General features: G+C 33.7%; 1 protein-coding gene across 2 annotated transcripts in view; it reads left to right on the top strand.

Annotated features, from left to right (window-relative positions):
• Positions 1-7586: 7586 nt before the first annotated feature.
• TECRL (trans-2,3-enoyl-CoA reductase like) overlaps positions 7587-13963 on the top strand; it is a 111381-nt gene continuing 105004 nt past the window's right edge. For both annotated transcript variants that reach the window (XM_027597500.2, XM_027597499.2), the window contains exon 1: positions 7587-7853. In XM_027597500.2, coding sequence (XP_027453301.1) covers positions 7620-7853 — 234 coding nt within the window. In that variant the 5' untranslated portion in view covers positions 7587-7619. The remainder of the gene's footprint in view (positions 7854-13963) is intronic.

Below are 13963 nucleotides of genomic sequence, written 5' to 3'. Positions count from 1 at the left end.
GTCCCTTTACTTCTATTAAGAGTGATTTGGTTATTTCATCTGGCCAAAATAGTTTTTCAGTTATTATATATATTTTTTGAATTATTATGTATTAGTGGAAATGTTAACATCAGTGATTTTAACCACTTAGTAGTTTCAGGACTTTCAGAAGCTTGTATAATAGATCAGGATATAAAATATTATTTTGGGAAAGTTCATATCCTCTGGGGACTCAGAAAATAATTTATTTCTGTATTACTAAGATCTTTCCTATCTGCTTTTAGCCTGCTAACTCAGAGTCCATTTCATAGTTCATTGATATCACTAAAATTGGGAAAATTGGAGGAAAAATAAGACCATATAAACTTCACAGAGGAAGATATTTTGGGGAGTCAATGGAACTAGGTTGGAACACTGCCTGTCACTGTGGTTATTATAAATAAATTTCATTTCATAGTATTATAACTATTCAGGTTTAGAAAGGTAGAGAACAGAAATAATTTGAATGCTTGAGTAGGGTGATGGGGTGAAGAAAGGCATAGATCTGATTTGGGGAGACATAAATCTGATTTCGGAGACCAACACTGAGAAAGTACATTGTAAGTATATATTGGGAGTGCCTGACTAGCTCAGTCAGTAGAGCATGAGACTCTTGTGAGTATATATTGAATGCCTTCTATTTTTCAGAAACTTCTCTATATTTCATATGCATTGTCCTATTTGATTTCATAAACACTTCATGACATTTATAATGTTATCAATGTGTGAAGATAATGGAAAGTTTGAGATCCCGTAACGATTTAATTATAAGTACTTCTTGAGCCCATACTATTTCTACTAAACAATGTTACTTCCTAGACATACGTTGCTCATTTATATATTTGTCCTGGCCCAAGAATTGTGCACCTTGATGTATATTTTGACCTTCTGCTCATGCCTTAACTTCTTAAACTCCAATTATTTGTTACTAATATATAAGATTTTCACATAAGTGTTGACTAAAAATGTCCAGGACAAGTGGTTTGTCTTTTGCTTCCTATACTTTTCTTTTTCACCAACCTAATCTTGAGTTTAGTGTCATCTAGGGTTTGCTCAGGTGACATGTAGTACTGATTTAAAGCATAGTTTTATCATGAGGACCTTCCTACTATCAAATATGTTCTTAAACTCCAGTGAATACTTTATTTGATACCATTAATTAATGTCCCATTTTAGAGGGAAAAACTTCATTTATACGATTATTTGTTTATTCAACAAAAAATGTTGAGTACTTACTATATGCCAGGAATTATACTATGCCTTAAACGTAGAGTGATGGATAAAACCGGATCTGATCTCTGCCTCATGAACCTTAGGTGGGTGACACTGTTCTTGGTTAAATGTCACAAGCATGTATAGATGACTACAATTTCCATTGTTTGACTAGTCTATTGACAACAAATGTTAAATATAGAGAATTGAACTACTCTCTAGAGGAAGAAGTAACAATCATTTATCCACTGATGGGCATAAGATCCCTTCCTGTTTTGCATTTTTGCCATTGATTCAGAGCAAAGTTGTATCAGTTTTGCAAATTTCCAATCCTATGATCTTATGAGAAAATCCTTTTTTAAACATGCAGACACTCAAATATGACAGACTATGATTTAGAGAATATACAATGCAATTTTGGAAACAAATGGAGTATCTATGATAAAAACTGAACCAAGACACAGAAAAGTCAGAAGAGCCCTTATAATACTGAAGAACAAAGTTGGATGACTGACACTACTCAACATCAAGACTTACTATAAAGCTACAGTAATAAAGACAATGTGATGATGGCAAAAGAATAGACAGATAGAACAATGGAACAGAATAGAGAGTCCAGAAATAGACCCACTCAAATATAGTCTACCAATTATAGGCAATTCAATGGAGAAAAAGTAGTCTATTCAACAAATGCTACTAGTACATCTAAGCACCCACATGCAGAAAGAAAACGAATCTATACACAGACCTTAAATCTTTCACATAATTACGTTAAGCAAAATAAGTCAGTAAGAGAAAGACAAATGGCATATGAATTCACTCATATGTAGAATTTAAGAAACAAAACAGAGGAACACAGGGGAAGGGGAGAAGAAGAGAGATAGAGGAAGCAAACCATAAGAGACCTTAACTATAGAGAACAAACTAAGGATTGATGGAGGGAAGGGGAAGGAGATGGGCTACATGGGTGATGAGTGTTAAGGTGAGCACTTATTTTGTTGAGCACTGGGTATTACATGTAAGTGATAAATCACTAAATTCTAGTCCTAAAACCAATATTACATTATATGTTAACTAACTAGAATTTAAATAAAAATTTGAATAAAAAAGTAACTGTTGGAATAAATTAACTGGCAAAAAAATTTTTTTCTTCACATAAATTAACACAAAATAGATCATAGACCTAAATGTAAAATGCAAAACCACACAATTTCTAGAATACAATGAAAATCTGGGTTATCTTTGGTTTGGTGATGACTTTTTAGATACAACACCAAAAGCATGATCCATGAGTGAAAAAAAAGATAAGCTGGGCCTCACTGAAATTAAAAATTTTGCTCTGCAAAAGGTAATATTAAGAGAATGAGAAGACAAGCTATAGACTGGAGGAAAATATTTGGAAAAACACATATCTGATAAAAGACTTACATCTAAATTATGCAAAGAACTCTTAAAACTTAACAATAAGAAAAAAATTACAAAATGGACAAAAGATCTGAACAGACACCTCACCAGGGAAAATACACAGATGGCAAATAAGCATAAGAAATATGCTCCAAAAAATGTTTCACATCATTTGTCATTAGAAAATTGCATATTAAAACAATGAAATACCATGTCACATCTATTAAAATGGCCAAAATCCACTGACAACACCAAATTCTGATAAGGATGTGGAATAAGAGGAACCCCCATTTATTGCTGGTGGGAAGCAAAATGGTACAACCACTTTGGAAGGCAGTCTGATAGTTTCTTACAAAGCTAAATGTAGGTCTGCCATTCAATCCAGCAATCACGCTCCTACTTATCTATTCCAATAATTTTAAAATTATATTCACACAAAACCTGAACATGAATGTTTACAGAAGCAATCAAGATGTCCTTCAGTAAATAAATGAATACATACATTATGATATATCCTTACACTAAAGGTATTATTCACAAACACATACACATGAGAGAGAGAGATCCCAAGCTATGAAAAAGCATGGAGGAAACTTAAAAGCATATCTCTAAATGAAAGAAGCCACTCTGAAAATACTACATACTATATGATTTCAACTAATGATACGGTGGAGAAAGAAGACAGCAAAAAGATGAGTCATTGCCCGGGGTTTGGAGTGGGGGGAACAGTGGGGAAGTTGGAGCACAGGACATTTTCAGGTCAGTGAGACTATTCTGTATGACACTATCAAGGTGGATACATGGCTTTCTACATTTGTCAAAACTCAAAGAACTGTAAAACACAAAGACTAAACTCTAAAACAAACTATGGACTTTAATTAATAAATATCTGCCAATATTAGTTGTTTTGACAAAAATTCCACACTAATGCAAGATGTTACTAATTAAAGATTTATGTCCTGGGGGACGAAGAGAGTATGTGGAACACTGTGCATTCAATTATGTATTTTTGTTCTGTAAACTAGAACAGCTTTAAAAAATAAATCTATTAATTATTTAACAGAATCTAAGAAGAAATGGTACTTCAAATAGAAAATGAACTGAAATGGATAACTTTCTGTCAAAAATAAATGAAAAATATGAGGGTAAAGAAAAATAGTATCTTGGGGCGCCTGGGTGGCTCAGTTGATTAAATGTCTGCATGCAGCTCAAGTCATGATCCCGGGGTCCTGGGATTGAGCCCTGCATTGGCTCCCTGCTCAGCTGGGAATCTGTTTCTCCCTCTTCCTCTGACCCTCCCCCCTGCTTTTGTGCTCTCTCTCTCTCTGAAATCAATCAATAAAAAATATTTAAAAAAATAACAATAGGGGTGCCTGGGTGGCTCAGTCGTTAAGCATCTGCCTTCGGCTCAGGTCATGATCCCAGGGTCCTGGGATGGAGTCCCACATTAGGCTCTCTGCTCAGCAGGGAGCCTGCTTCTCACTCTCCCACTCCCCCTGCTTATTTTCCCTCTCTCCTTGTGTCTCTCTCTGTCAAATAAATAAATAAAATCTTTAAAAAAAAAAGAACAGTAATATCTTAACCCCCATCCTTTATACTTTATTATAAATAAATGCAATTAGAATAAAGACATTTTTTGACACCGCATCTTTCTGTAAACTTTTTCTATTTTACTTTTTTAAGGATTTCATTTTTATTCTTTACACAAATTTTTAAGTTGTGTGATTGACACAGATGAAAACCTGAAAGTTTGCTCTTTAAAATGTTTTTCATTTCCATTTTTTTCTCTTTCTCCATTCCTTATTTTATATGTCAGTGCAGGTGTGTGTTTATTTTATGCTTTGCATTTTGGAATAGTTCTACAAAAACATTGAAAAGGAGGTACAGAGTGGTTTTTGTGTACTTTTTACCCAGCTTCCCCTAATTTTAACATCTTGTATAACCATGGTATATTTATCAAAATTCAGAAAGTGTCATTGGCACAACACTATTAATTAAACTACACACGTTATTATCTTTTCACCGTTTTTTCCACTAATTTTCTGTTCCAGGAACAATTTGGACACCATTGCATTTTTTAGTCATGTTACCATAAATCTTCTTTTGATCTGCTACAGTCTCTCAATTCTTCCTTATTTTTCAAATGTTTGACAGTTTTGAAGAGTATTAAGTACTGTTTCTGTTTGTGTTTGTCTGATGTTTTCTCATGTTTAGATTGAGGAAGTGAACTTTTGGTAGAATACCCCAGGGGTGAAGCATCTTCATCTCATGGTGTCTGTGAGTACATGATATTAACATGACTTTTCATGGTGATATTCAACTTGGCCTCTCAGTTAAAATGCTGTCTGCCCGCCTGTTTTTCCTCTATAGAGTTTCCATTTTCCTTTAATTTTTTTTTTTGCAAGTGTGTCACTAAGTGAAACCCACACTCAGGAGGAGAATATCTGTGTATACTATTTGGAATTCTTGTGTAAGGAAAATCATCCCTTATGCCCATTTGTTTATTTATTATTTAATAATTTATTCATAAAAGTATGGACTCATGGATGTTTATCATATTTTTTAAGTTAGATTCCATTATCATCAGTATTTATTTCCTTACTGGGATTATTCCGGCTTTGTCAATGGGAGCTCTTTCAATTTGGCTCCTATGTCCTTTAGACTGTTTTTTTTTTTTTAAACAGAAACTGTATTTGAAGAGACATACAGGTTGAGTTTATGTCATTTTAATAAAAGACAATAGTTTACCTGAGCATTCTATTAGCATCACACCATTCTGCCTACACCTCCAAGATACATTTACTGATTATTTATTTATTTATTTAATATATATGTTTTTTGGGCACCTACTTTGTACCAGACATGGTTGTAGGCACTGTAGATTAAGGGTTGAGATCAGTGATATCACAAAGTGCTGATGATTTAGACCCTATAGACCTTTGCAGAGAACTTTAGCTTTTTTATTCCATAAAATAGGAAGCGTCTGCTGTGTGCTGAGCAGATTATTGCATTATCTGCTTTAGCAAGGACCCTGATCACTCTAGCTGCTGTATTAAAATGATACTAGATTGACCAGTATTGACACAGGGGACTAGTTTGGAAAAGCAATACAGATGAGATTGATGTTTTGAAGGTTGCATGGGGTGGTGAGAAGACCGTGTTCTGGATTTCTGAGGGATGGGAACTGAGGTGTCAGAGAGAGGGAGATGTTAAGGATGATTCATTTAGTGAGTTTGGAGTCCTGTACAACTGGGGTGATGAAATTACACAACACGTGTGTGTGTGTGTGTGTAAATACATGCACAGACAAATGCACACATACATAGGCATATATATTCCTGTCTTGTATGTTTTCAAAAGATTAAATATTGAGTACAATGGTTGTCTAGAGGATGAAATCATAACTGAACAATGTAAATGGATCTCTAGTGCATAATGTTTGGTCAAAATTAAAAATCAATACATTATTTTTATAATTATAAAAGTAAATTTTAGCCTCATATAGATTTAGAGATTCACCCCTCTGTAATTATCATTATTGTTTTAAGTGGGCTCCACAATATGGGGTTTGAACTCACCACCCTGAGATCAAGACCTGAGCTGAACTCAACTCAGTTGCTTAAAGGACTGAGCCACCCAGGTGCCCCACACCCCTATATAATTTTAACCATTTTGCTTTTCATGTCATCATTAAAAATGACATCTCAGAATACTTTCCTGTAATATCCCTTTGAATCAATGACAATATGTTTTGGATAGTTTTCAGTTGTTTCTTTTGTTTTTTCTTTTTAAGATTTTATTTATTTATTTGAAAGAGAGAGAGAGAGCACAAGCAGGGGGTGCAGCAGGACAAGGAAGAAGCAGGCTCCCTGGTGAGCAAAGAGCCCAATGTGGCCCTCCAACCCCTGAGCCAAAGGCCACCGCTTAACTGATTGAGCCACGCAGGCATCCCTCAGTTGTTTCTTTACCAGATATACCCGTAACTGAGTACTTGGAGTCTTTTTTACAGGTTAACATTTTTCATTGTTAATTTTGCGATTATTTCAATTTGCCATAGTTTAGTGTTGTGGTAAATGTGGTGGTTAGTTCTAATTTCGTATATAAATTCAAAGATTTCCCAATAAATATAATGTGTAGAAATGTTAAAATGAAATTTACTTCTTTTTCCTTAAATTATAAAATGGCTTTCTACATATTCCAATCTCGTGGATGACTTGCCATCTTTCTATTCCCTGTACAAAGTGAAGAATTCATTCATTTGTATCATATATATACACATTTGTATATATAATACATATTATTTATATTACATTATATTATATGTAGCATGTTTTATATTTATATATTAAATATATATTTTTATACATTTACATTTATTTATTTAAAATAAAAATAATTTATTTAAATTAAATAAAATAAAAATAATTTATTTAAATAAATTTATTTAAAATAAAATAAAAAACATTATTCATTTATGTATTTAAAACATGCCACAAATCTTTATCTTAGGCAGGATTTATAAAAGTTTTTGTTATGTAATAATGCACCAGGTGTTTTTAAATTTATCTATAAGATAGCTCTATGCTAATTTTAAATACATCTAAATGTGAATGTGTGAATAATAACATATGTACTTGAAGATTCGTGCATACAGAATTTAAAGATAATAAAAACTCTTTCTACTCTTTCCGTGCTTTGGAATTTCAGATATTAGTGACCATATTAAGAAGCAGAGATAAAAGGGGAAAGCAAGAAATAATTGGGATGCTGGTAAAGTAATCCTCTACACTGCCGCAATTTACAATAGCGTGTTATATATAGAAATAGATCAGTCATTGTTTTCAAGCCTGCTAAATAAAACAACTCTTGGAAAGGCATGGCACTTGACCTTTTCCGGGTTCACCAGCAGTATTTAAACTGGTGCAAGGCAACATACTTGCAAGTGTCTTCTGTTGACATGACAGATTCTCCTGCTAGTTCACACAATGTTCAAAAGGCGCAAGTCCCTTGCTTCGGAACGCAAGAGAGAAATATTTTCCCGAGGAGTTACACGGTCCATGCTGAAGAATGACTTGAGAAACTTTCATTGTTTGTCGCAACTTGTGCTCTCAGCAGGCCCTCTAAAATCAGCTCCAGTAGTTAAACATTCAAAAACTGCGCACTTTGAGATTGAAATACTCGATGCTCAAACAAGAAAGCAGATATGTATTGTGGATAAGGTAAGTTATATTCATTCGTTAAATTTCTTTTACCTGCCCGGAAGATTATTGATCACTCGATTTAATGCTTACAAGGTTGTATCAAAATATATTCTTGGCTTTTAATGTTAGTTTTATGAATAGTAAGATAGATACTTCATATATTGTTTCAGTGGAAGATATGTATTGTGTCTTTCATAGTCAGTTTAAATGGTAGCTAATAATTATTAGGTTCTGCTTTTTTTTGTTAACGTTGACCAATGTCCAGAGGTAAAATTACCGGTGCTCAACTTCTCAGCCTATGTAACAAAATTTCTCTAGGTTTTTCTCTCCATGTACTTCATTACATATTCAAATTATCATAGAGTTCTATTAGTGTTCATAGAAAATAGCAAGCAAAATGTGCTAAATTTACTAAAAAATGTTTAGCATATATGATAAAGTCTAGTCATTTAAAAATATTTAGAGTTAATTGTCTTGAAAAATGAACATCTCACTTTTTATGAAAAGTTTACTTATTTCAAAATTACCGTGTTTAAGTGACTAAAAATCAGTCTTGCTGAATATGTTACATTTTTATATTCATATCACAGATGTTTCACTCAGGAAAGATAAAATGCATACTTCCTAGGTTAGGAAATTAACACATAAATATATGTGTACATCATGGATATACATATGTGTATTTAATATTTAAAACATTCTTAGTTTTTCATAAGTTTGAAAAGTCACTAGTAATTGAATTTGTGAAAGATCGATATTTTTAAAAATAATATATCTTCATTTATTTTGCTATAAAGACACGTTAAATAAGTTTTTTGCTATTGTTCTAAAAATAAAATTCAATCACTGATTTCATTTAAATATACCTATGATTTTGGGTAACGGGGAAAGAGACAAAACTGTTTACTGCTTTTAATTGCTGAAGATCATATGTACTTTCTTACTTAGTAATTATAACACTATGACCAACCTATTAGTTGGGTGACACTAACTTTTATTTACAGATGGAAATAAAAGACAGAGAACTTTTACAAGTTCATACAGGTCGTAAGTGGAATGCAAGAGATTCAAAACTATGTCTATGCAATTCCAAATCACATTTTTTCTATACTAGAATCATATATAAATGATGAATATATATTATTAATAACAGAATTTTAGCTTATGAATTTCATGCATGTTCTAATTTCCTTCTATTTTAGTATCCCAATAAAGTTTTTGGATTTTTTTATATCATACAGGAATAAGATAAAACAAAAAATCATCCAGAAGTTGCTGTTTGCATCATGTCACTTTTGAAAATTTAAAACTTATAAGAAAATTACAACTAAATGAAAAGAAATAAGATAATGAATGGGATGGATATTAAACTCGTCAAGGATTCCCAAAAACCAAGATTCTAAAATGAGACTGGTTTTGTGTCCTTTCTGATATGTGTCTAAACCTTGATGCAGAATCCACCTTAAAGTGAGAACCTGCTAATGGGCTGCGAATTATTTTTTCCCATACATTTAAATTTTGATATTGAGATCGTATTTAAAGGTAAGACATGGAGGCTTACATTTTCAGTTATTACTTAAATTGCACACACACAAAAAATTAAGCATGCAGAAAGCCAGCATTCTTCAGAGATAAGGATTTGGCTTAAGAATATTGGTTCAGAAATATTGCTTGCATTTGAATAGTCCTGGTAATCGCAACTTCAGTGGCAAACCTTTGGGGAAACTCAGCAGGCCAATGAGGGGATTACTTCTGGGTTCCACACCAGCCTCTATTGTGCAATGACACTGTATGATGTGCAACTTACAACATAGAAGTGTTCGACTTGTCAGGAGAACTGGATTTTGTTTTGTCTCGTTTTCATTTTGTAATTTGATAAATTGTCTCGATAATGCAAGACATTTAAAAGAAAAAAATCTGGATTAATGTACATTTTTTTGCTTCATGACTCTTAAAAGTTCAAATCTGTAAACATGAGAAAGATTGATTTTGTTTGTTGTTCAAGATACTGTTTTTCTTAGACAAAGTAACAGCTATATAAGCAGTAAGGTCATGTTAAGTGCCTTTCATTGTACTTAGCTTTACTCAGTATACTAAATAAGTGTTGCTTATGACTGAGTCCCTGTCTTTCAGTAAGTACTGTCTTATAAAGTAGTAAAAGTTAAAGGTCGTGTACTTTGGAACTAAGTATATCTGGACTGAATCCCTGCTTCATCAATCATATTTATCAAGGCTCAGGCAACTTGCTGGATTGCTGATCACCACCACCTTATTTAGAAAATAGGTTAATAAAATCTATTTTGTAAGCCTAGACTGAAAAGTAGGAATAATATATGTAACATCCTTAGCATGGTCCCTTGAACACAATAGGGATAAGTTATATTTTTCTTAGTTTTAATAATCATTTGGAGAGATCAAATTAATGTGCATAAATATTCAAGAAAAAATAAGTGATGAGCTTTGTGATCCTGGCACAGAGTTTAAATTTGACTTCTTGATAATTGTCCATTGACATGAATTGTTATAATGTTTAGGTTAGATATACATATTCAAATATTCAAATGCCTTGGGTAGAACATATGTATTTTATTTAATTTTTAATATTTATGATTTGCTTTTTTTAAGATTTTATTTATTTATTTGACAGAGGGAGACACAGTGAGAGAGGGAACACAAGCAGGGGGAGTGGGAGAGTGAGAAGCAGACTTCCTGCTGAGCAGGGAACCCGATGCAGGGCTCGATCCCAAGACCCTGGGATCATGACCCAAGCCGAAGGCAGACACTTAACGATGAGCCACGCAGGCACCCCGAAGAGTGGTAACTTTCAAACAATATGAATTGACTGGAGAGCATAAGGAAATAGGAAAAAATATCCAAAAATTGTACCAAGTGGATATTGCATGCCTCACCTACAGTGTTTTCCATGGCCTGGTGTGGCCAGTAAAAAAGCTACATGATTCATGGTGGATGACCAAAGACTACCAAGAATTGAACAAGGTAGTACCCCTAATTTATGTCACCGGAATACATTCCCTGGAATGTATGTATTTTAGTAATACATGCTGACCTCTAGTAGAAATTTAGTTTGTTATCTAGATACTATAATTTAAATTTCAAAATGGACAAGGTATCTACTAAAGATATTCATGAAACAAAGCATTGAGAGAATTCCTGGGGTTAAAGAAGATGTACTGAATCATGTTCTTTTACTTAATGTCACACACACACACACACACACACACACACACACACACACACACTCTAAATAAACAAACCAAAACCTCTTGCCTTCACTGTCTTTTCCAGCTTCTGCCCCATTTCTCTGATTACTTTCATCCTGTTCATATTGTCTGTCCACATTTCCTCTTCTCATTCTATTCTAAACCTACTCCATTCAAGCATTTACCTCCTTAACTTGTCAGAGTTTGAACTTGCCAAGATCACCAGTGGGGCAGTGGTTAATTCTTCGCTAAATCCAAAGGTCAACCCTCACACTTCATTTTAGTGTACAGCAACATTTGCTGGATAAGCATCTCCTCCTTCTTAAAAAACTTTCACGATGTGTGTTTCAGGATAATAGACACATATTTTAAAAACTTACTCCATTGCTTCTCCCTTTTCTCTTGCTGCTGCTTCATCATCTGATTTAAGTAGGTATGGATTGTCATTAACTCGGTCATCAGAACTTCTCCCCATATTTACTCATTGTGTCCCATAGCTTTGAATATTATCTATTGATGACTTATAGCTTCTCCTTTTCTCCTGAACTGAAAATTCATTTATATATGTATGTATACATCTATGTATGTATCTGTGTATGTATTTACCTATGCATCTATCCATGTTTCTATTTGTGTACTACCGATCCATCTATATGGATGTTTACTAGGCATCTCAAACGTAGTATATCTAAAACTGAGCACTTGGTCTCACCCCCAGATTTTATCACAGTTTCCCAAGTCAATAAGTGGCAACTACATCCTTCAAATACCTCAAGCCAAACACTTAGAGACATCATAACTCGTATCTTAATCTCACACCCCACATCTAATCCATCTTTTCAATGATACTATCAAATATATCCAAACTGACAAATTTTCACCTCCTCTACTGTTAGCACTCTTAAATCTTTCCTCTACTTCTGTTCTTAGCATCTTCAGTATATTCCTTACATAGCAACCAGGACTAGCCTGTTAGACCATGTCAGGTAATATCATTTCCTACATAAAATTAGTCAGTGTCTTATTTAGGTCTACTTAATTGTCACTTTTTCTTTGGGGGCTTTTGCTAACTACTTTTTTTTTTTAATTGTAAAATATGCCAATATTCTCTATTACCTTTTCCTGTTCTATTTCTTTACTACTACTTAATACCATCTAACATAGTGTTTATTTTTCCTTTTCATTTTGTTTATTATTTGGCATACTCCTGGTATGCCAACTTCACAAAATCTGGGATCTGTTTTTTTTTTTTTCCATTCCTGTTTTTCCAACATTCAGAACAGTGGTTGGCAAAAGGAAAATATTTAACAAACACATACAACAAAGGTGTTTAACCAACATGTATTGAATAAATGATGCCTGTTCAAGAAATGTGTAAATATGACAATGCACTCATGTTTAGCAGTGATAGTTTTGGGATGAAGGAGCAGGATATTCGAAAGTACTTTTTACTATTCTCGAAGTCAAGTTATCGGGTGCCTGCGTGGCTCAGTCGGTTGGGCGACTGCCTTCGACTCAGGTCATGGTCCTGGAGTCCCGGGATCGAGTCCCGCATCGGGCTACCTGCTCAGCAGGAAGTCTGCTTCTCCCTCTGACCCTCCCCCTCTCGTGCTCTCTGTCTCTCATTGTCTCGCTCTCAAAAAAATAAATAAAAATCTTTAAAAAAATTATTATTGAAAAAATATATTCACAGAAAAAGACATTTGATTAAACCATTTCACTAAATGCCGAAAAATTCTTCCTGGTTTGCTCCCAAAAAAGATGTATAGTATTTAACTTTGTATTCGGGTATAATTTACTGACAGTCAGGTTCTGATTTTAAAAAGCTAATAAGGGGGCGCCTGGGTGGCTCAGTCGCTAAGCGGCTGTCTTCGGCTCAGGTAATGATCCCAGGGTCCTGGGATCGAGCCCTGCATCGGGCTCCCCGCTCGGCGGGAGGCCTGCCTCCCCCCCTCCCTCTCCCTCTCCCCCTGCCTGTGTTCCCCCCCTCGCTGTGTCTCTCCCCGTCAAATAAATAAAATTAAAAAAAAAAAAGCTAATAAATTTTTCACAAGGCAGACAATGAAGATGGGGATAGTTATTCAACTAATTTAATTATATCTCATGATTAAAATAATATGACTAATCAAGGATGGTTAGATGGAGAGCTGACTTAAAATGTAAATATCATTCTTGTTTTATTGGAGCATAAAATATATGAAAAATAATTTTTTAAACTTTAACAGTGAGTTATTTTCAGTCACTCACTATCCCTGTCTCACTTCTATTTTGTAAAATGTCAGAAGCTTATCTAGTGATATATTGATGATTCAAGAGCACAGCAAGAACTCTAAAAGCTAGGATTGATAAATGTTTCCAATATCCTCCCATTTTTTTTTAAACTGTTCTCCAAGGAACTTGACCTCAAGAGCCCTCTTTCTCCTATTATTTTATTTGCTCTATGTCAAAACTTTAAGAAGCATTTTAAAGACTACTTATAGGAGTGCACTTATTGTGATGAGCACTGGGTGATATATGGAATTGTTGAATTACTATATTGTCCACCTGAAGCTAATAAAAACATTTAATGTTAAAGAAAGACACTTACAAATAAAATAAAACACCCAGTAATTTTCCAATCCTTCTAATGGTAAAAATATCAGTTTTTACCAGAAAATACTAGAGAGAATTATAGAGTAGTCAGACTGAATAAAAATTGCATTTTTAATACTTTAGTTAGAAATTTTGAGAATTCTTAATTTCTAATAATGTCACTTATTATTTTACCTTGGGCAGCATGCAATTAAGCATATATGTGCCTCAATTTGTTCATTTGTAAAATAAGAATGACATCTGTCTTAAAATATCCTCATGGCAGTTTTTAGAATTTCATGTGTATACAAATGACAATATCTTATTTTTCTTTCA

This window comes from Zalophus californianus, chromosome 2 (assembly GCF_009762305.2).
Source record: "Zalophus californianus isolate mZalCal1 chromosome 2, mZalCal1.pri.v2, whole genome shotgun sequence".
NCBI classification, from domain to species: Eukaryota; Metazoa; Chordata; class Mammalia; order Carnivora; family Otariidae; genus Zalophus; species Zalophus californianus.
Note: the sequence above shows the minus strand (reverse complement) of the source record. Positions and strands in the feature narration are given on the sequence as shown.